This window comes from Lissotriton vulgaris, chromosome 12, assembly GCF_964263255.1.
Source record: "Lissotriton vulgaris chromosome 12, aLisVul1.2, whole genome shotgun sequence".
Lineage (NCBI taxonomy): Eukaryota > Metazoa > Chordata > Amphibia > Caudata > Salamandridae > Lissotriton > Lissotriton vulgaris.
The window spans coordinates 588,615,534-588,639,771 of record NC_141700.1 but is presented as its reverse complement, the minus strand read 5'-3'; the positions used below and the strand labels follow the sequence as shown (position 1 = coordinate 588,639,771).

The 24,238-nt window shown below is 43.7% G+C and overlaps 1 protein-coding gene across 2 annotated transcripts in view; it reads right to left on the bottom strand.

The window, feature by feature from the left end:
* Positions 1–13,876: 13,876 nt before the first annotated feature.
* SIAH1 (siah E3 ubiquitin protein ligase 1) overlaps positions 13,877–24,238 on the bottom strand; it is a 114,896-nt gene continuing 104,534 nt past the window's right edge. For both annotated transcript variants that reach the window (XM_086945448.1, XM_086945447.1), the window contains exon 2: positions 13,877–16,337. In XM_086945448.1, the coding sequence (XP_086801574.1) occupies positions 15,487–16,335 (849 nt within the window). In that variant the 5' untranslated portion in view covers positions 16,336–16,337 and the 3' untranslated portion in view covers positions 13,877–15,486. The remainder of the gene's footprint in view (positions 16,338–24,238) is intronic.

Sequence of the window (24,238 nt, the reverse complement as noted above, 5' to 3'; positions counted from 1 at the left end):
TAGATTGATGTGCCAGACCTTCTGTGGAGGGCTCCATCTCCCGCTGACCCGTCAGCCCTTGAAGATGTGCTCCCCAACCTTCGAGGGAAGCGTCCGTGGTGATTGTGAAGTTTGGTGCATCTTGGAGGAACGCACAACCTTGTTGTAAATTTCTCTTTTGAATCCACCAGAGAAGAGCACCTCTGATGTGAGGAGTGATTCGGATGAGATCTCGAATGAGCCAGAGACCTGCAGCCATTGCAGGTTGAGTTCTTCTTGAAGAGGCCTCATCCTGAGACAGCAATTCGGTATCAAAGGAATGAAAGAAGAAATCATCCCCAGAAAAGACTTGAACTGTCGGACTGAAACTGACTTTGAGAGTAAAATCCGAGCTATGTCCTGTATTCTTTCTTGTCTCTCGTCTGATACGAAAGCTCAGACCAGTTGTGTGTCCAAGGTTGCTTCCAAGAAAGCTGGTCTTTGGGACGGTTCTAGCTGTGACTGGCTGAAATTGATGGAGACCCAGTGATTGGAAGAGAGACAGACACCTTTGGATATGGTAGTCTGTTTGCGTAAGAACTCGCCTTGATAAGGCAATCGTCTAAGTAGGGAAATATTTGTATTCCCTCCAGCCGGAGGTGTGCTGCTACTGGAGCCAGGACCTTCGTAAACACCCTGGGCGCCGAACGCAGCCCAAAGGGGAGGACCTTAAACTGAAAATCCCTGCCAGCCACCCTGAAACGCAGGAACTTCCTGTGACGGGGTAAAATGGGGATGTGGAAATATGAATCTTGGAGGTCTAAGGTGGCCAAGTATTCTCCCGCCGAAAGAAGATGCCGTATTTCTTGGAGTGATCGCATCCGAAACATTAGCTTTCTCAAGTACTTGTTGAGGGCACGAAGATCCAGAATTGGACGCCATTCCCCAGACTTCTTTATTAGAAAGAATCTGGAGAAAAATCCTGCTCCTCTCTGAACCAGATGGACTTTTCCGTTTGCTCCTTATTAGGTCTCGGCTGCACTTGCGCAGTCTCGCTGGCGAGAATTTATGTTTTAGAGTTGGGGGCTTAAACCCGCCCCTCTTCTCCATTGGCTGGCTGGCTTCCTAAACTGAGGCCAGCCATTGGAGGAGAGGGGCGTCACTCCGTTTAAGCCCCGTCTTTTTCAGATTCGGGGGCGTCTTTTTTTGCTTCTTTCTTGTTTTCCTTCTCTCCTCTTCACATTGGCTGGAATTTTACATTCCAGCCAATGGGAGGAGGATGAACGAAAACCACACCCCGAATCCAAAAATGTAGGCGCTTTGCTGAAGCCATTTCTGCCCGACCGCCGCCAGAAGAAGTAGAGAAGCTGCAGAGTCCTTCGGTGAGTGCTCCTGCCCCCTCGTTGTTTGTGCTTGTGGTCAACTATGCCAGCTTGCCTTGGTATCGTGTGGCCTCCTACTGGCCCTGCAGCCCAGATGCAGTATTCCCGTTCACTCGTGAGGCTCATAGAGATTCTCCCTCCATACCAGCTGCTGCTACCACCTGCTCTCGAGGGCATGTGGACACAGCTGCTCGGTGCTTCTGACTCCCTGGGCGCCAGCCAAGCCCAGCCACAACCCTTAATGTGCCTGCTCTCACCTCTTCTGTGGGATGTGGCTCATAGGCTTTGGAGGCGTTGCCTGCCCTTCTCCACTGAGCTCAGCCGGGCCCAGGGGCTCCACTTACTCCAACGCAGGCCCTCGGTGCTCAGCTCCTGCTCAGGGCTTCCCGGATTCTTGCCCTCGGGACTTCAGCTTCTGCAGTCTGTGTGCCCAGGAGCGAAGCGCGGCAGCCGCCGCCGCCATTGTCTCTCCGTCTCACCTAGCTGTTGCCGATCTCGGAGCTCGAGCCAGTCCTGCCATCTCCATCTCGCCCCAATTTGTGGCAGCACTTCCCTCCCTCCAACCGCGTGATCTTGGGACCACGGAAAGCAAACACTGAACTTAGGAGCTCCCTCCCGGATTTACACAAGCCCGATCCGGTGAGATGTGATTTAACCCTGCGGGCTATCTGGCCGTTCCCCGTCACCAAAGGATTGCACTTTCTAAATCGCCAGGCTCGCTGTGCGTGCTTTGAAAACGCACAGCCCGCGCCAGCTCAAATCAATGGATGGACTCGTGTTTATGCTTGCTCCCCTGCCCTCTCGCTGAGCTCGCTCCCCTGCCCCCTCGCTGCGCACGCTCCCCTGCCCCCTCGCTGCGCACGCTCCCCTGCCCCCTCGCTGCGCACGCTCCCCTGCCCCCCTCGCTGCGCACGCTCCCCTGCCCCCCTCGCTGCGCACGCTCCCCTGCCCCCCTCGCTGCACCCGCTCCCCTGCCCCCTCGCTGCGCCTGCTCCCCTGCCCCCTCGCGCCCCTGCCCCCCCTCGCTGCGCTCGCTCCCCTGCCCCCTCGCTGCGCTCGCTCCCCTGCCCCCTCGCTGCGCTCGCTCCCCTGCCCCCTCGTTGGTTGTGCTTGCTATCCTGCCCCCTCGTTGGTTGTGCTTGCTCTCCTGCCTCGCCCACTCGTTGGTTGTGCTTGCTCTCCTGCCCCCTCATTGGTGGTGCTTGCTCCCCTGCCCCGCCCACTCGTTGGTTGTGCTTGCTCTCCTGCCCCCGCTCCCTCGTTGGTTGTGCTTGCTCTCCTGCCCCCTCGTTGGTTGTGCTTGCTCTCCTGCCCCCTCGTTGGTTGTGCTTGCTCTCCTGCCCCCTCGTTGGTTGTGCTTGCTCTCCTGCACTACTATTGGCATTGTAAATGACAATGCCATTTATTTAGGTTTTAAAAACAAAACATAAATAATACTTAGTCATGAGCAATGCGAATAGCTCTAACTTTAAGAATGCTGAGACCATTGCATTGTAAATGCTTGTTTCAACATCAAATTGATCTGGGAAAACAACTGAGATGAGCTGGAGGTGGGCCCCTTGGGGGAACATTTGGAGGAAATGTTTCGAATTTCGAGGGCATGGCCTTTGGCCACAATGTCCAAGACCCACCTGTCTGACGTTGTTGAGGACCATTTTGAGTAGAATTCCTCCAATTTTTATGTGAGACTGCGGCAGTAGCGGTGGCAGGTGATGAAACTCATTGTCTTTTATCCTTTCCGCGGTAGGCAGGCTTTCTTTTGTTTTGGGAATAATTAGAATTGCGCTGGTCGTAAGATTGGTAACGTTGGGTCTGGTAACATCGATTCCCTTGCCTGAAGGAGGATTGCGGATTATAACCTCCTCGAGTAGAGGACAACCCAAGTCCTCTCGCAGGTCGAAAGGGCGGCTTCTGAAATTGTAAGGTGCCAAGGGACCTGGCTGTCTGTGTCCTTTTTGATTGTCTGCAAGGCTTTCTCTACTTGCGGGCCAAATAAAAATTCCCCGTCGCAAGGCATGTCTAATACTTTAGCTTGTACCTCCTGGCTGGACAAAGTCGCTCTTAGCCAGCCTTGCCTGCACAAGACAGCAGCTCCTGCTAACTGCCTGAATCCAGTCGAAGCCACATCAACTGCAGAGTCAATGATCTCAGCTGAGATTCTCTCATACTTCTGCAGTATTTTCAGAGCTTCTGTCTTGGAGGGCTCTGGAAGCATGTTGATATATGGCGAGATGTAAGACCACATTTGCCGGTCATATCTGCCCAGAATGGCTAATGAGTATGCAGCCCGGACTGTAGTTGCTACCATTGTAGACACACGATTCCCAATAGCATCTAGACTCCTGCTGTCTATCCGGTGGGGCTGCGATTGGAGAGGAAGGATTCCTAGATCGTTTCTGTGCAGCCTGTATGATCGCCAAATCCAATTTTGGGTGTCCTATAAGGCAAGCTGGAGACTTTTCAGGAGCCTTATATTTTTTATCTATCCTCGGCAGTACTGGAGGGATAGATGCAGGAGTGGACATCACTTTAATTCCCTCTTTCCAGATGAAATCAATGATAGGTCTGCTTCCTTGGCGGGTCCTTGAAATCAGAGGAAGCATTCCTGCTGTGTAGTCTCAATGTCAATATGGAAGCGTTTTGTAGCTCTTTCCATAAGAAGATGGAATCCTCCAACATCTACTGGAGGTGAATCAGTGGTAACCGGAAGTGAAGGAGGAGGTGTTTGGACCTGATAATCGTCCCACTCGGACATCAAGGATCGGTCATCGACTTCACTTTCTTCTTAGTCAGAAGATTGATGTTCTTCAGGCTGATGGGAAGCTACAGGCAGAGGAGACCTGAAATCAGATATGGACTTTTGCACCACAGGTGTAGTAGGCACAGAGTCGGCTGACTCAGACGGTGGAAAACGCCTGTAATAGTCATTTAGCATGTGCTGTAGATTGGTTAGCAATGCTACTGGCATCTGAGCTGAGGGGACATTAGTAATGGGTGATGTTACATGCTCAAGCGAATGTTGGCCCTCTTGATCTTCTTGGTATTTGATGTGCAATTCTGAAAGACTTGTAGCTGTCCCAAACCTTTCATCCAGGTCAGAATCCTCCTCACTATCCTCAGAGTCCAGCAACTTGTCAGGGACCTGTAGGGGTACTGTTTGGGTGACAGACTTAGAGGAGATAAAGGTTCTAGAACAGAACCACATCTCTGAAGCAAGGATGGCTTTGGTGTTGATGTGAAAGCCGTAGACGGTGACTAAACCTGCATGGTGGTACATGTAGAAAATTGTGGCATCGACGGTGGCCCCATCGACTGGCTCGTCGACGGGGGCTTGGATCCTGACGATAAGTTTGTCGTCGACGACGATTGAGTTGTCCTCATCGACGATGTCTTTCGTCGACTACGTTGGAGCAACAGTCACCGATGGAGACGACTGAGCAACCGTCGACGGAATCTTCTTCAGCTTGGCCGCCGACTGGGTGCCAACGATGGCAGATGAAGATTCTCTCGTCGACGAGATAGGCCTGACACGGACAGAGACAGACCATCGTCGCTGTCGACATTATCACCTCAGGCTTAGGCAAAGAGAAAGTTACTGTAGACGTAGATGTTGCATCGACGGGAATCTTCGTCGACTGAGTCGACAGGGTCTTCTTCTGAGATAAAGTCTTCTCAGAAGTTGTCTTTTGAGGTAAATTTTTGGTTGCTCTTCTCGGGGGTGTGGATGGCACAAGTTTGCTCTTAGTAGGTGGAGTAGCTTTAGAAGTGGAAGGCCTCTCAGACCCCTTAGAAGATTGTTGCTTCTTTACAATCTTGGCCCCAGGAGAAGAGAACACCTCTTCAGCAGCTCTCTTCCTAGAAGCTGCAGTAGACCCACAGGCAATACTGCCTACCTCAGAAACAGGATTATCTTGTTCCTTGAGCTTTTGTAGCCACAAAAGCAAGCAGCCATCTCTGTCCCTGCGGGAAGGTCCTACATATCTTGCAGTCCTTCACCTGATGGTCAGGGTAAATGCACTACTTGTGGGGATCTTCTTTGAAAAGCCAGAGCTTACCACAAGAGTCACAAGGCCTGAATAAAGATTTAAGATGAAGACATCTTCAAATCCAGATTCTTAAAGGAAAAAAAAAAAGAGAAGTACTGAGCAGAGCTCAGGGAGACTCCCTTCACACGACGTGCATTAGAAAATCTGAGAACCTGACCCTCTGTGGAGAACTTTCTGGTGGCTGCCGTCACCTGATTGGCTGCAGTTTGGACTATACAAAAGGACTAGGATAGTCATGTGTGGAAGTTTTCTCCTGTAGCTTGGGCTACTTTACTTCCTGGTTGGTTATTATTTTTTCTATGTTATTATGGGATATTATTGCTTTTTTATGTACCGTTGGACTCCCACTCCGACGACTGGGAATGATTCAGGCATGTGAATCTATGAAAGACACCCCAATACTGGAGAAGTAAATGTCATCAGAAGCAAGATTAAAAAGAACCTGCTTGAGTAGACAGGCTGACAAGTTCATACATTTCATGTTGAGGTGCAAGATCTTGTCCCAGAGTGACAGTTAAGCGGTTCGGTCTACACAGCAGTCAGAGTGGCACATCCCATAGGTGAAGCTGTTATGAGAAATGCCATTGCTGTGGACACTCCGGAGCTGGTGTTCGCCTGATGATCACTTTTGGAATGGAAATTAACAGAAAATTATTAGGAAAACTTCTCACGGAGCAGATCATAGCAATATCACCAGACATTCTTGTTCAAGATCTCCACATGAGTCGTCCACAAATAGGTCCAGTTGTGGATGACTCCATGAAGATTCCTACCCTCCCCATCAGCATAGTCTTTTATAGCATAGTCATAATCTTCTATAATAATCCTGGTGCAAGTCAGTTCCATAGTTTGAGGCTCCAAAAAGGAAAATGCTACTTACCAGTATGCATCTGTTCTTGGCATGTAGAGCTGCAAAGTTGTATACTATGTATGGATTGCCATCTGGTGTTGTGTTGAGCTCGGATGTTTGCATGTTTTTGTCTTCGAAGAAGTCTTGTAGTCACGAAGTTAGTGACGCCTTCGGTTGACAATGCGCATGGACTTCGGCAACAATTGTTCGATTGTTTTTGCCAGTCGGATTAGATGGAGTAGTGAGAAATAGAAAGATGTCCATGTGTGATGCATCTAGTTAAGATAATGGATCAGATAGAGGTATCCGGGGAGGAGGGCGGGCGTGTACAACTCTGCAGCTGTACATGCCAAGAACAGATGCACAATGGTAAGTAGCATTTTCCGTTCGAGGCATAGGAGCTGCAGATTGTACACTATGCATAGTCTATATAGCAGTATCCTCCTTAGCAGTGGCTACCTGTATCTGTTGCAGTAGTTTGAAATAGTGTTTTTAATACAGCCTGGCCAACACAAGCGTGTTTTGTTTGCACATAAACACAATAGTGTTTGGTGACGGTGTGGCCCAAGTTTCTGCTTTACATATGCCATCTAGGGGGATATTCCCTAAGAATGCCCCTAGTTTACTTGCATAATGTGCTTTAGGGGGAATGGTTAACGTGAGTTTTGCTATAAGGTAGCATATTTGTATGCGTTTTACAATCCACCTTGCAATTCCTGTTTTGGATATAGGATTGCCTTTATGAGGTGGGGAGAAAGCTACCAAAAGTTGTTAGGTTTTCTTAAAGGATTTTTTTCGTTCAATGTAGTAAAGTGATGCTCTTTTAACATCTAGGGTGTGTAGAGCTCGTTCTACCAGAGTCTGGTTGAGGGAAGCATACTGATAGTTCAACAGACTGGTTTAGATGGGACGCAGATACCACTTTGGGTAAAAATTTTGGATTTCTATTAAGAACCACTTAGTTATGATGGATTTGTACAAATGGTTCTTGTATGGTTAATGCCTGGAGTTCGCTTACTCTTCTGAGAGATGTGATGGCGACTAAAAATGCTACTTTCCAAGTAAAGAACTGTAGTTCACATTTATGTAAAGTTTCAAATGGAGGACTCATTAGTCTGTTAAGGACTATGTTGAGATTCCACACTGCAGAGGGAGGAGTTCTTAGAGGAATTATTCTTTAAATCCTTCCATAAAAGCTTTGATCGCGGGAACTCTAAACAGACAAATGTCTTTTGTAGGTGGGTCCCTATGGCAGCTAGATTTAATCCTATAGATGTATACGCTACGTCACATTGTTGTAGATGCAAAAGGTAACAGATGATGTTTTGAATGGAAGCATCCAGTGTGTCAATTTTGTGTGAGCAATAATTGACGACCCTCTTTCGTTTTGCTGCATAGCATGCCCTTGTTGTAGGGCGTCTAGCTTCTTTGATAACGTTCATACAGTCTGGCAGAAGATTAAGGTAGCCGAACTCTAGGATTTCAGGAGCCAGATCGCAAGGTTGAGCTGATTGGGATATGGGTGTCTTATCACTCCATGGTTCCCAGTGAGAAGCTTGGGTGAGAGGTGCAGCTTTTGATGTGGCACTACTGATAGTTACAACAGAGTTGTGAACCATGGTTGCCTTGCCCATGTTGGAGCAAATAGGATCATCGTGAGGGAATGTTGTTGGGAGTTTCCTCACTAGTAATGGAAGGAGTGGGAGAGGCGGAAAGCGTAAGCAAATTTGCCTGACCAATTGATCCATAGAGCATTGCCTTTGGACAATGGATGTGGATACCTGGATGTGAAGCTTGGGCATTTTGTGTTTTGGTGTGTGGCGAACAGATCTATGTCTGGATGTCCCCACATGTGAAAGAATGGAAGAACTTGAGGATGAAGTTCCCATTCGTGGATCAGTTGTGTTTAACAGCTGAGAAGATCCGCTATTTGATTGTGTACTCCTGGTAGGTGTTCTGCTAGGAAGTATATCTTCCGTGGAATGGCCCATCTCCAGATGCTCTATGCTAGACGGGATAACTGGAGTTTGTCCCCCTGTTTTTATATGTAATACATTGCTTTCATGTTGTCTGTACGGATTAGGACAGCTTTGCCCAGCAGTTGCGGTTGAAAAGACTCCAATGCTAGCGAGATTGCCAACAATTCCAGGTAGTTGATGTGAAATTGTTTTTGTTGAGGTCCTTAAACCTTGAGCGGTATGGTTTTGGAGATGATGCATCTGTTAGCACTATCTGTGGGACTGGCTCGAGGAACAACCGCCCTTTGGAAAGGTTTTTTGTGATCCACCACTGCAGAGAGCAATGGGTGCTGTCATCCACCAACACCAGATCTGTTAGTTGACCTGGAGCCTGGTTCCACTGACATGCTAGACACTCTCGTAATGGGTGCATTTGCAATCTAGCATGAGGAACTAGAATAATGCAAGAGGCCAGCATTTCTATTAGCTGCATGAACACTCTTGCTGGCAGTGAGTGTTGTGGTTGAAATGTTTGAACTAGGATTTGTATAGCATCTATCCTGACAGGATTGGGATTTTCTAGGGCTGTGGAAGTATTCACTGTAGCCCTAGATATTGTTGCATCGTTGACCGCTGGAGATGGAGATGGATTTGCTTCGATTTATTGTGAATCCCAGACTGTGAGGCAACTGTATTGTCCTGAGTGTGTTGAAGACAGCTGTTGTGGAAACTGCTTTTATGAGCCAATCGTCTAGGTAAGGGAAGACATCAATTTGTTGTCTTCTGAGATGGGCTGCAACCACTGCGAGGCATTGGGTGATAACCCTGGGTGCTATAGTGACTGAATGGGAGCACTTTGAACTGGTAGTGTTGACCCTCTACCACAAACCTGAGATATTTCCTGTGAGCGGGATGTATGGGAATGTGGAAGTAGGCGTCCTTTAAATCTAGAGTGGAGAGAAAGTCGCTTTGCTGTAGTAGTGGAAGCACTTGTTGTAAAGAGACCATGTGGCAGTGGTCTGATTGAATGTAAAAGTTGAGCGGTCCGAGGTCCAGTATTGGCCTGAGAGGCGTCCATTTTTTGGGATTAGAAAATAAAGGGAATAGACTCCTGTGCCCCGATGAAGCAGAGGAACTAGTTCTATTGCATCCTTTTGTAACATTGCTAAGACCACCTGGTTGAGAAGCGTCAGGTGTTCTAACGACATTGAATGCTGTCTTGGAGGAATGTTGGGGGGTGTAGAAGTGAGTTTCAGGCAATATCCATTCCAGACAGGTAGGAACTGTGAGAGACGTCCCCGACAGGAGTGGGCTGATCGGGGGGAGGCCTAGGGAAGTCACTGTGTTATTAGGGAAGTTGCGGACGTTATTACCCCCGCCTCTACCCTTATTGTTGTTACCTCTGTAGCCTCCTCTATTGTGTCCCCTAGAAAAGGAGCCCTGGTTGGGACTTTTATAGGATGAGGACGGGTGTTCTGATGGATTTTTTTTTTGAACCTGCCCTATAAAAGGAGCGATGAAAGGAGCCTCTGGTAGATTGGGACTGTAATGCTCCCATAGACTTTGCGGTCTGTCTTTTTTAATCTTTTCTAAAGATGCGTCGACTGCAGGGCCAAAGAGGTGCTCTTAATCAAATGGTTGATTTAGAATGGTATTTTGTACCTCTTGTTTAAACTCAGATACCCTGAGCCAGGCATGTCTGCATATCAAAACACTGGTATTTCTTGGACGTGACACTGTCTGCTGCGTCAAGCGCACATTTGATGGAAGTATTGGTTATGAGTTTCCCTTTTTGTATAAGGTCATTGGCTTTGTCCTTCTATTCTGGAGGTAGATGTTGAATGAGATGTTCTGCATCTCATCCTAGTGGGCCGTATCGTGCTGGAAGGGCTTGTGTGTTTGCTATTCTCCATGAATTTGCAGCTTGAGACACCATACGTTTACCTGACACAACAAATAATTTAGATTCTTTGTCAGGAGGTGGTGTGTCACCTGATCCTTGGGAGTTTGCCCTTTTGCGTGCATTGGCAACCACTAGCGAATCTAAGGGAAGTTGGCCCTTGATGTATATAGGGTCAGTGTGAGCTACTTTGTATTTTTTGTCTACCTTGTGGTATGTAGCTGCCCTATTGATTAGCTGGGCAAAACCCACATTGTCATCTGGTGGGGATGGTTTTGAGGGGTAGAAACCAGGATCATTGGTTAGATCACGATCAGTATTGTAATCACGCCATGGGTCTGGTTCCTGTGGTGAATCATCTGGTATAATGGCATTAAGTCTTCATCCAGTTGCCCATCCCCATGTGAATAGTCACTATCCCCTGATTGTGGAGTGTGTGGTGGCGAAATGATTACATTAGGGTTAAGTGGTGGTGAAGGTGGTGGTGAAGTGTTAGTAGCTTTATGAATCTTCTTTGGAGGAACTGGAGCCTGTGGCAAATGTTCTGGTTTCCTCTTTGTAGGTAGCTTGGTGACTATGTGAAGAGTCTTAGGGTGAATAAAGATGGTAGTCGGTTTTGGACTGGGAAAGGGTGAATAAAGATGGTAGTCGGTTTTGGACTGGGAACGAAGAGCTCTTCGGGATAGATAGGTTTGCTTGGCGTCGAAGATTTTCTTTGGAAACTGCTTTTGGATGCTTCGGGACATTGTCCGGTACAGCATCCTTCCCTCGTTCCGAAGCTTTCGGTGCCTTGTCCTTTAAAGGTCTTGGCTCTAAAGTTTTAGGTGACAAAGTCTTTTCTGTGTGTTTCCGTGCCGAAGATTTGTCTGTGTGCTTCGGGCCGAGGTTTTATCCGGCCACTTAGGTGCTGATGTTTTATTGGGCTGCTTCGGTGCCGAGGGATCTTTTGTAGATTCTGGTGCTGAATGTTTTCCCGGTGACGGTGGAAGAGGGCGTGGCAACTCGGTACCGGATGGTTGGCTCGAGCGGGTGGCTTTTCTTTGTCCTTTGGTGCCGGGGCATTCAAAGTTGTTGTACTGTGTGAACCTGAGCCCGAAGGAGTTACCGGAGCCATTGGTATGGGCTTGGTCAGGGATGGGGTCTCAGTACTCAAGTCCCTTTGAGCCGGGGTGATGTCATCTTCAGCGGAGACGTCTACTTCGGAGTCCCGAATCTCTTCTTGTTCTGGCTACGGAAGGTTATCTGGACCTGGCTGGAAGATGTCCAGTATGGAACCTGTCTCTCGCTGCATGTCTAAGCGTCGAGCTAGACAATCCCCGATGGTCTTTTTCGACTTGAATGTGAGGCAAGCTTCACAATCGTCCTCTCCATGTTCTGGAGAGAGGCACAGATTGCAAACAGGATGGAGGTCAGAGTGTGGAAACTTGGCACCACACAGCGGACATTTCTGAAATAAAGTCTGTTCCATCAACGTCCGTCTCTATCGCAGCGGGTAGGTCCAACGGCCCACGTCGAGGATCTCAGGCGTCTATGTTTAATGGAAAAATTGTCGAGGGTGCGCTTCGAAGGCATGCGATCGAGACAATACCGTCGGTTAAGTGTGATTGGGTGTCGAAGGGGGTTCGAGAAAGTTACTGACCCCTGGGTGCAGCAAGTCCCATCCGAACCAGATAACGGAAAAAACATTCCAACGATGGAGTCGAAGGCCATGCGCACTGTCGACCAAAGGAGGAGTCACCAACCTAGTGACTACAAGACTTCTTCGAAGACAAAAACAACATGCAAACATTCGAGCCCAACACCAGATGGCGATCCATGCATAGTGTACAATCTGCAGCTCATATGCCTCGAACAACACTCTTAATCCCATTCATCTATTTTTGTTGAGGTAATACAGAGTCAGGCATTAATATACAATTTACGGTCTCTGGGAATCAGGCTCTATTTGCGGACCAATGATGCTAGGCAATAGTCAGACAGATGAATTGTCCTAGGCTCAAGCATACTGACAGGGTAGCTTCCGTGTAAGACAGTCTGTCTGCCTAGTGCATGATTTCGGAAGAGTGCACCCCAACTTAACAAATACATCCTTGACTATGGTTTGTGATTGAAGTATCAGTCAGATAGCTTTTTCCTTGTATCAAGCTATGGTGACTTGTCACAGAAGCAATCAACTTATCATTCCAATTCCCTAACAGCAAACTCTATTGGTCCTACAGACACTACTGTGCAATGGGGAACTAGGACAATGTTGCATGAAGTTAGCACACCAGGGACGATCCCTGTAGTGTTCAGGAGGCATTTTATGTCTTATCAACCTGCTGCATTTCAGGATGGAAAACTTTCACTTACAAATAATGCATTTTGCTTGAATCCAGTAGTGCTCAGATGTTTTTTCTTAGTTTATGTAAACAATTAGGTCCACCCATGAAGAAACAATTATTCCTTATTCCAAAGATACATAGCTACTACTACCATGCTTTAAAAATACACACAAAAACATTTGGGGCTGATCTTTGGCAGAAAGACAGCACATTGAAAGTATTATGAATGACAAAAAAAAGTTACTTTCCTGTGTTTTGGGGCAACTGGTAGACATACCGAACATGTACAAAGCCCATCTATTCCCCTTTTATACAAGGAAACATTGGATATAGTTCCAGCATTCCAAATACCTTTTCACCCATTAGTTTATCGTTCCCTTAGTCATAATAATCAACATGGTCAAGTCTATGTTCTGATGAGGTAGGCCTCCGTGCTGAAGTTGACAATGTGAATACTATGAAGTCCATTTTGCTCCTGTTAATCCCAATATCTGCATCACCATCAGCGTGCAAGACGCAGAATGATGCAAATGCATAAGAAGTACCAACGGTGGCCAGATGTGATTTTAAATTCTTAAATCTGCTATGCGGAGTCTCAATGGAAAAAGCTTCATCAGCATACAGCAAATGATGGAAAAATATGCACCGTAAAATCGCTGAAGGACTATACTCTTAAAATTTAGGGCACACACTTAATTTAAAAAAATTTAAGAATGTGCATTTGAGGTAGCCTCTTCATTTGCAACCTGCCAAACACAGGTTTAATTCTACAATAGACCCACACAATCTCTGGCAAACTGCACAAAATAGATAAGCCGAGATCAGATACAGGCTATCATTTGGAAAGGAACAATCCAGTATTTAGTGTGATGTCCGAATGTACATGATCACTAGACAGATGTTGTTACATTAACCCCTTAAGTGCTTCGAACGTTCAGCGGCCGATGGCACCACTACCTCGGGAGTGCTGCCGTCGGCCGTTGAACGTTCCAACTGCACCTGCGCAATGGAACGTCCAGCACTGGAGCTGGACGTTCCATAGCTGCTAAGGTGTTAATAGCTACATACATATTGCAACACTAAATTGGATATTGAGCAATTATTCATTTTGGCTAAGAGTAGACTTTTCCTGGAACGGAAAGTGAAAAATGCTCCCAGAAACGTCAGTGGCTAAAACGTAACTGATCAATTATAACAACTGGAGGGGGGAGTGGACTGCGAGTCTTGAATCTCTCACATTCTTTCAAGTAGAACAATACCGTTGGTGAACCCCACCAGGTAGGAGAGAATAGCACCAAGGGTTCTGCAGGACAGTGGTATATTTAAAAAGAACCTGAAATTTCTATAAAACTCACATTTACTGCAAAGTAATTTGAAAGTTTTGTTTTTAGTACAAATGAATAGAGGCCACCACTGACAGCCAACTGTTTAGTACCAATAGAGTAAGAATGTACTACATTTTTTGTTAAATATGTAAAACTAGCTTTATTTTTTTACAGCTTAAGATCAATCCCTGTACAAACCTTTGGTTCTTTGTACACCAGCCAATACAATATAACGTAGAAAAGTAAATAAAAATCAACATTCATTCAAGAAAATCCATAGAATTAATTATACAAAATGGTAAACTAATTGCTGGTCTGGTAGACCATGAACAGTCGTAATTAAAAGCCTGTGTCTTGTGCCTGTTGAGGGTTCAGAAAAATACCTTGGGGAAACCAGATCTGGACAAGGGCTAGGTAAAATGAAATTCCAACCATAATAGACTTCAAATAAAGATGTAGTAAAAAAAAAAAAAAAAACTTTAATCTTAGATCCACTTTGAAAAAATAATAAACATTTACAATGACAATTAGAATTGCATTATTAGTTATATACCAAGGCAAACTCAATATGCAACGTGCTAACAAAAAAGGTGGCAATTTCAATAAAAATATCAAATCCGAAGAACTGTTGCTTAATCAGCGTACTGTTGCTTTAAACAGTTTTTGTAAACTTATGGTAATGAAAAGTGTTTAGGACTGGCTATAGAACTGAATAGTGTACAAACTACTTTGTCGTAAATAACTCAAAGCTAAGAGGTAGTTTGACAGGTATTACTTTAATGACAAATATAAAAGATGTATTAACATCCCACTTTTGAGACTTGATTTTTGATTCAAGAAATGTGGAAAGCAACGACTTGTACTGCAAAGCAATTGATAGAGGAACACAGCTATAATTTAAATCTTACTAAAACTCTTTGCAAACATGCCAGAACATATTTGTCAACATTTCTGCACAATTGCTTTAAGTTGTGTTTGCAGACAATAGATAACTTTTTTTTTTTTTTAAAAAGTATGGACCATCAATTTAGTTTTGTTGTGGCAATTTATCTGCCCTAGATGCTCAAACTTCCACAAATAACTTAATTTAGAAAAATGAGACTGAAAGGTATCAAATGAAAATAAGATTCGACTTCACCACAAGATATAGTTGATTACGAGGTACGAAGAACAAATCTTTGTGTGAAAAACCTGCAATACAGACAAGTCAAATGTACTGATGAAAAAACTAGACATTAATACAAATTAGAAATACACAGATTTTACACAAAACAGCAGCAAATACTATGTAGTGAATTAGAAAAAAAAGAGAAGAAAAAGCAAATGGTTAGAGACCACTCATAATGGCTTGTCAAGGGGGGAAAATAAAAAACACACATAACAGCATCCTTTACACTGTACAATCTACAAACACATTGCAGAACTATTTTACATCATTTTAAGATTCAGACTTCTTTTTAATACAAAAGATGCCCATCTCAGGGTACATATATTTATATATATATATATTTAGAGCAATATATATATTTCAGTGGTTTACTGTCGATTTAAATATATTAGTGTTACTACATGCAACTGATTCCTGTACTTTAACCGTCTTACCTTTATTACCCTTCATACACCAAACGATCTAGCAAAATAGTTTGCGTCTGGCAGTAAATTTCAGTAACGGTTAACTTTGTGTCGGTTGCCTTAAATGAAAGCAGTTAAACACTGGCCTGAAAGGAAAAAAGGACTGCCATTTCAGCACATGGATATTGTCACGTTGATGCCCAAGTTGCCATTTTCTGCAAAAAGTTGTGCAATGCTAGTATCAAAAACTAGACAGTCACTATTCATAATGGCTGTTGCAATTCCTTCATGAATTGATCGAGGAGTTGCTTCCCAAGTCAATCGCCGCCTATGACCATTAAGTTCCAACCGATAAGCAAAATTTTCAGCCTGTTTTCGTGTTCCTATAAGCTGAACGATGGCAAAGAATTGCTGATGTCCGTCATATTTCTCCTGTTTCTCCAAGACCAACATGAAATGAAAGCCGAAACAAGACTGCATCATAACCCAGTCGACTGCGCCAGGAAGATTAATGTCTGTAGCAAGAAAAACAATATCTTCTCCTTGTAAAGTTGTTATAGACTTATGCTGATGCATAAGATGTGGCATTACAGCATCCAAAGAACCTTGCCACTTGCAGGAAGCACCAGGGCAAGGACAGGAGTAGGGCCTGAACTCGCAGAGCTCTTCATGATCAGCTTTCTCTGTATGGGGCAAGGTCACCTCACATCCAGAAGAGGCATATTTACATGGAAACAAAACAGAATTGGCAACTTTTTCCATAGCCAAATTACGAATTGATCCCAAAGGGCCACGGCAAGTTGGACAACAAGTAAGTTTCGGTCGACAGTTGCTACAAACCAAATGGCCACTCTGACACTGAAGAATTGGAGGCAAGACATAGTCGAAACACACAGGACACTCGAAGAGACTGGCCAAGTCATTGTTGGATGCAGTCGTGCCAGTAAGAGCTGGAACCCTTTGAGATGGTGTACACTTTGAAGTACCTGTGGGAAGTGCAGTAGCAGTCTGACGGCTCATTTCTGTCAAATAAAAAAAATAGAATATGCATTTAATTCATACGAAGTAAAGCAGCAAAAAACATAAGTTAAAGGCACAACAGATTCTCATGGCTTCTGAGAATTGTAAAGAGAAAGGAAAAAAAATTCAACAAACAAAAGATGTACAAAATATCATGTGCCTTCACTTGAACATTTTAAAGAGCTACATATTTATAGTTGAGCAACAGTGACACTTGAGATTATAGTTGCACTAGTCATGTCCTTTATTGACTTAGACCAAAGATGACTACTTTTTGAAAAGCCTGCTGGAGTTTAGTCAACACTGGGCAAGGATCCCATGGTTTAAACAATCCTTTTGATCAGTTTTTGAGCACTTTTAGGAGGGAGTTCACTACAGAACACCGAATAGCTCAAATGGCGCAAAACAAGTCCTCACAAAAAGGGCAAAGTTATAAATGGATGAAGTATCATCAATTGAGAGAAATCAAAGTATTCAAATTCTGGCATTCACACAGTGAAAAGTTGTATTCAATGAGTATCCAGAACAGCTACACGCACAATCTACTAAACTGGTGTGAAGCTCACTTATCCAGAAACAAGACTGGAGCCCACTTCATGGATACACACCCGGACAACTGTATTAAAAAAATATATATATTAAAAGTAAAATATAAAAAAGAGCTTACCCTAGTCTCAAATTGCACATTAAAACAGTATATTAAATATATAGTTATAAAGTTGGCAACCGTATGTTGCAGTTAGTTAATTCCCATATTCACAGGCGATGAAGACTTGGGTGGGTCAAATTGCCCCTTTCCTCCCTCAACAGGGAAAATAAATAGTACATCACAGTACGTGTTTTATGTGCATTAAATATGTGTAATAAAAATAATAACTAGATATTGTGAGTATGGACCAGTTGTCATCTGTAAAGTGATCTAAGAATAAAATAAAGACATTAATACAGCTTAGCTGATGCGAGAAGACTAGGGGTAACTGGAGAGGGACCTTTGCACTGTAATAAGTGTGACTATTCGTACACTTTCAAATAACGGTTTATATACATATGTATGTAGTATACAGAGTATATGCTATTACCATAGTTGCGTGGGAAGAGAAAGCCTAGAGTGACTCATGATTGCCCTCATGACTCAATGGTTAAAATAAACCAGGAAAAAAAAAAACACATAACACTACACATCTGCATGTATTGTTTATGGCATGCTGATTTATTCTTGTGCAGCAGTTATGAACATTAGAACGCAACCAGATCCAGAACTAAAGGAGTTAAATCTGTGCAATGTGACAATCGTAAGTATGCGGTGTGGTTGGACCCAGCTTTCTTCTGTCAAATGATTCTAGAACAAAACCTGTGCAACAAGCCTTTTTTCGCCCTCAAATAATAGTGTGGTAATAAGTAACTTAACCTACACACTGTCGTAATAAATTAGCAAAAGTGTGTTTATCAATAAACAAAACCCAATAACATGCTTTATTTGACCACATAAGCAGGCGTCACTGTAATTGCATATGGCCATGTCTGAACTGGGGTGGCTTGGTGAGTAAAATACCGATGGATTAAACCCAGATCTGTGACTGGGGGTGAATGTTTTGCCATTGTGCAACATTCCGTCCATCATCTTGTGTGTGTCACTGTAATTATGACAGAGCTGCACTGCATTATTTAAAAGTGGTTTTGCTTTTTTTAATAGCTCTGGTGGCTGCAGTGGAGGAAGAGCGAGGGTGGATAAAGACAGCAGAGCAGCACTAATTCTACTGGATCTCTCTGCCGCCTTTGATACGATCCACCATGCACTATTTATTAAGCATCTGCATGCCTTAGGAACTCTGCACTAACACTGCTGAGGTCATTTCTGGCAAACAGAATACAGTAGGTGGAGATGGGATACGCAAAGTCCAGCCCCTTCTCTCTCCCCTGTGGGATGCCGCTGGGCTCGGCACTTAATTTACAAAATAAAGTACTAACCTTCCAAAAACTGACTAAACCCAAGTGAACCGTTTGGTTACTAGCATGGGATAGCAATAACATTTATTAAAATAGCCCTCACCCACCAAAAGGTCCCCTGGTGGCATGCTTTATCATCGGGTTCTTCCGGCCCCACTGCAGGACGGGGTATGCTACGACAGCCTAATACATTGGAGCAGTTTGGAGTAAAGTAAACTATGTGTATTGGTGTAAGTAGAAGGGTCAGGAATAAGCGAGTTTTAAAAAAAACCTGACTTTATGGAAAAGCTAAACTTTATTGCTCCCTATACTAGGATTGATAAAAAACTGGGGGGAAAAAGGAGTTGAAAAAAGCTTTAATGAGCAGCTCCCTTGCTGGTCGACATGTTTCGAAGCCTACCCCTCAGCTTCTTCTTCAAGACCAAATACAATGATCCCGGTTACCACGGACTAATGCCTAGTGCTGTTAGCCTATTAGGTGTTTCAGATTAATATACTTCTGTGCAAGACATTAGTTCGATACCTACTCGGTAATATTCTTTACTAGAACAAATGTACAATTTCTTAATTTTTACAATCTGGAAGGATAGAAGCAAAAAGAATTAGTAGTCTAGGTGCTCTGAGATTATCAATACATTTCTTCACCCCAATTGTGTGAGGAAAAATGGATATATTTTTTCTGTGATTTTGTTTCACTTCATGCACGATATCGCGTAATTCATGTGATTCGTGCTGCACTCCGTTTAAAAAAAAAAAAACACAAGACATAACGATACATATAACATTTAAGCAAACACGCTCACATTTTCATCAGTTGTGCAGAGACCTTACCCTTTTTAAGCTACCCATCAGTCTAAAAAATTGTAAGACAGTGAAGGTGGTTTTTCACACATCAATATTGATTAAATAAAATGGCAGAGAAACGTACATTATAGGTTTCCTAATTGGACCCCATGAACATAAACACGGCAGGGGAGGAGCGCTTGTAGGCAAACACTGTTGGTTTAAATGAAAAAGATTTGATTTAGAAACTAGGTACAAAGTTATGAAAATCTTTCCTGGTGTTGAGGTCAGTAGAACCCAAAAGTATGGTGGCCTAAACTATCGGCTGTGCTGTACTTCCTTCGTCAGAGCATCTCTTGCCCACAGAACAACGCCTGCCCGTGGCTCCGTCGAACACTGAATGCTCGCAGAGACCCGGTATTTGTATCTGGAGTGAGCTGCAATCAGTGACAGGCAACTCTGTACAGCTGCGTGAGAGCCTTGCTGCAGGGTGCTGTCTTCTACTAGAACAAACCTCCCCAAGAGGACCACCCTCCAATGGACCCATTTCCCGGTTAGAATATATTTCAGGAAGTGTGCTCGCTTGTGCCGTCAGAACACTATTGTGCCTTCCTATTACATTTCATTAAAAAAAAATGTAGCAGCGTTTTTCTACATAAAATAAAAACTATTTATTATTATTGTGATTAACCTGTAATTTATGTTCAGAGAAAAAAATATATCACAATTTCTCCTCACACAATTAGGGCGAAGATATTTAATACCAAGGAGCACCTAGACTACTCATTTTTGCTTCTACCCTTCCAGAAGGTCAAAATTAATAAATAGTATATTTGTTGTATTAAAGAATATTACAGAGTAGGTATCGAATGAATGTCTTGCACAGAAGTATATTAATCAAAAACACCTAATAGGCTAACACTAGGCATTAGTGGTAACATGGATCATTTATTTCGCCCTGAAGAAGCTTAGAGGTAGGCTTCCAAACATGTAGACCAACGAGGGAGCTACTCACTAAAGCTTATTTCCCCAGTTTTATCAAAACCAGCTATAGGGAGCATTAAAGTTTAGTTTTTCCATAAAGCCAGGTATTTTTTTTAACTCACTCATTCCTGACCCTTCCACTCACACCAATACACAGTTTACTTCAATCCAAAGTGCTCCCATGTATTCGTTGGTCATAGCACGCCCAGTCCCGCAGCAGGGTGGGAAGAACCAGATGATGAAGCATGCTACCAACGGACCTTTTGGTGAGGGTTATTTTTTAAAAACTAATTGCTTTCCCATGCTAGTAACCAACATGTTCACTTTGGTTTAGTCAGTTTTTGGAAGGTTAGCATTTTGTTTATTCTGAGTGCACTCTGTTTTTTCACGATCAAATTATGTGGCCAGATTAGCTAAATTATATGGGAAAAATGCTAATTTTGCAGCACTTTCAGTATTAATTTTACCCATTTGAGATAGAAACATGTTGGCAATATCTGCAAATTTGGTGGCAAATGCAGTGAATCCATAATTTGGAAACCAACTCTGAAGCCATAGAATCTCCGAAATCCACTGAACCTCACAACTGCCAGTTTTAGTAACAATTTATCAAAGAAACAAAAAAAGGCCCAACAATTCTCATTACAAATCTGTGCCCACTGGTAGCCTGAAAAAAGCCACTCTTCAAAGTGCGACTAACAGCCCAAAACAAGCATTGGCAAATCTAATAGGTTTCGCCTATACCAGATCCATTTGGTTTGTTAACTTTATTTTTTTTAATTATGATGCACACTAGGGCATGGCCTGTCATTGTACATACACCATCTATGATATGGCCTGTCATATGGTATGGTTTGGCTGGTTTCGTACGGTATGTCTAGGAATTGTATGGTATGGCTTATTGTATAATATGGTATGCTAGGCTTTGGCTTGTTACTGTACAAGACGGTAGGTTCTGTTATTGTATTATTGTATAGTATGATATGGTCTTATTGTACGATATGGTACAGTATTATAAGATGGTGTGGTATTTTCTGGTATAACCTGTCAATAGTATAGTATGGCATGCTATGGTCTGGCCTGTTGTACATTATTACAAAGTGTGTTAAGACCCGCAGTATATTATATGGTATGACCTGCCATTGTATTGTATAGTATGGTATGGTTTGGACTTTTATTGTATATGGTATAACCGGTCACAGCATGGTATGGTGTATTGTCATTTAACATGGTATGGTATGGTATAGGAATGCCTGCCACAGTATAGTATGATGTGGCTGTCACTGTATAGTAAGTATGATTTGGCATTATACAGTAAGGTATGGCATAAATCTCTGGAGGCTGATGGCGGCACAACAGGTACCCTGCTGGCATTGACCGATACTCTTGGTCAATCCCCTTGCTGATTCACTCCAGGAGGCACACCAGGCAAATCGCCAGCGTATGCTTGATGAGGGAATCCCCTCATACACTAAGAGCACCTTAGCGAGTGTGACACAGTCGATAAACACTCACTTAATAATAGAATAAAATATTTTTTAACATTGCACTCACTATCTTATGGTCCTGAGGAAAGCCAGCATAACCAAGGCACTGGCTGAAACATGTCGACCTACACTGGATGTAGGTGGTCTTAACTTCACCACCACAACGTCCCACTGCCTTGTTTTTAACCGTTCACGGAGACCCAGTTATTAACATTTAAATTTACCCTCGGGTACTGGGATCACCCTGAAGCCGTTTTAATCTTCACCACTTCACTCACCACAATGCACTCTCAGTAACATACCAGCTCCACTGTAATTGGGCGTCGTAGCACACCCGGGACGTGCCAAGTGTCACTGGGTGGGCCCGATGATGAAGCATGCCACCAACTAGGTTGGTGGGTGAGGGCTTCATGAACACCTACTAGGTGCTTGCTGATAAATACAGCCTAGAGTCCTACATAGGTCACCCTTGGCTAGTCCTTGTGGACATCATATATAAACCCTTGGGGATCTGGACTAGCTATTTAGTCCTCCCTCTCTCTCTCTCTCTCTATATACGCATGGCATAAATTACCTTCATTAGCTAAAGTGTTTGCATATTCACTCTGCTGTACCTCTTCTCCCTGCTATTACATGAGCTATTCTTATTAAAAGATAAAATGGCATGAAAAAGAACATTTTAAACATCAAGTCCGTTGCTGCAGTACCACCCTTGAGCTTTTAAACACCGAATATGTTCATGGCTATAGTGTCAAAGTGCTTCACTTTGAGAGCAAGCAGAGGAAAGATACTAAACAAGGAGACTAATCAGTTCTTGGCGCATGAAGAGAGAAAATGAAACTAGTACTCGCCGACCTATGAGACAAGAAACTGAGTGAAAGTGAAGACAACCAATGGCAAGTCCCTCTTAATTTAACAAAAGATCTCACAAGGGACAGCACGTGCAAATCCTCCTCAGGCAAGAACTAAAAAATACTTTTGCACCTGCATACATATGTACTAAATGTAGTAAGGTAACCAAAACAAAGCACCAGCAGTGTCAGTGCACAGCGGCAATTGTCTGCTCCCATCAATCAAGCAAACAGTGTCTAAAGGAAGGTGAAATGTTTGTCCAGACAGCATTAATATGTACAAATTACGAAATAAATACTATTAAAAAAATGTGCTGTACTATGCAGTATAATTCAAGTGACCCTGATATAAGTGTTCAGAAGAAAAAAGAAAGGTTATAGTGATGTTTTGGTGTATTGAAAACGTCAGCTTAAACAAGAGCTGTTAAGCTATTATAATGAGATTATATACACACACATACATACATATATTTTTTGAAGCTCACTGGTCCGTCTGCTCTCTTTCACTCACGACCGGGTGCTCTTGACAGCGGGTGACGGTACCCGCTGGTCACAGTCAGACAAAAGCTCTGATGCAGAAAGCACGCAGCACTCACGGGGACAATTCCAATAACTGTTGGACAAACACTCTCGCAAGACGCGTATATATATATATTAGTTATAAAGCTCTGAGACGGGCGGGGAAGGCTGGGGTAATGGAAGTTGCCGTTTATAAGCAAGAGATCATGAAACAGCTCATACAGGTTGAATGCTAGGAGATATTCACCCCAGAAGCATACAGGGCTGCAGTAAATTACCAGGATGCCATTCAGGCTGCCTTATGGAATGGCGGGATGGTGGGGCAGGGGGTTCTGGGTCTTGGTAGATCGTGAGGAGTACAGCTTTATAAGAAAGGATCATCCAAGGGGACCGGCGTATTGTAGGTTACCTAAAGTGCACAAAAGTGCCACTAATCTTCCAGGGAGACCAATCGCATGCTTGAAACAAGGCTTCCTAGAAAATACGGCAATTTACATAGACTTCTTCGCTTTCCCCTTTAAGGCTTTGCCAGCATACTGCAGGGATAGTGGAGATTTAACTAAAATACATAATGTCGAGTGGGATAATCATGATGAGTGTCATGCAATGTACACCTGAACTGACCATGCATTGGGTAGTACAAGCATGTGCGCACTCCCTCAAAACTAGGTTTCAGTTTACTTGAACATTAAGCATTTCTCAGTATGCTACAATACTGTTTGAAAGTAAACGTTTTTCTCAATTTTTCGCCAGAAGGTCGGCCCGCAATAGGCACATGCTTCGCAATTCTTAAAATTGGCTGGTGGGAGGAGCAGGTGGTCTGGGTGGAGGATAACCGAAAATACACGCAGAATGTGTCGATATGGACTCCCTATAGCCACGATTTATATTTGCTTTGGGAAGGCCCCCCATGAGAAAGTGCATGCATTTCTGAATAACAATCCTTATACCCTATGGTTTACCACCATTTGAAGTACCAAAGAACCAGAAATGTTAGGCTGTGGGTGGAAAGTGGGAGTACATACCACCATACATTGCAAGATAAATGCGTGTTACACTACAGCAGTCACCATCCCCAGAACTTGTTTAACAGTATCTCTTAGGGGTAAATGATACTATACCATGCCCTCACCTCGCACAATGTTGTCATCAATTATGTCATTTCGGATATCAGTGATCAATTATGTCATACAACATGCCATGAGTGATGTAAAATGTGAGGCCACAAGTAGTGAAAAGCAAGGGGTGAGGTATAATTACTCCAGTTAACTATAACTGGGGAAATTGTGCTGTGTTTTTTTTAAGTTTAGAAATCTTTCGTTGAAACTGACA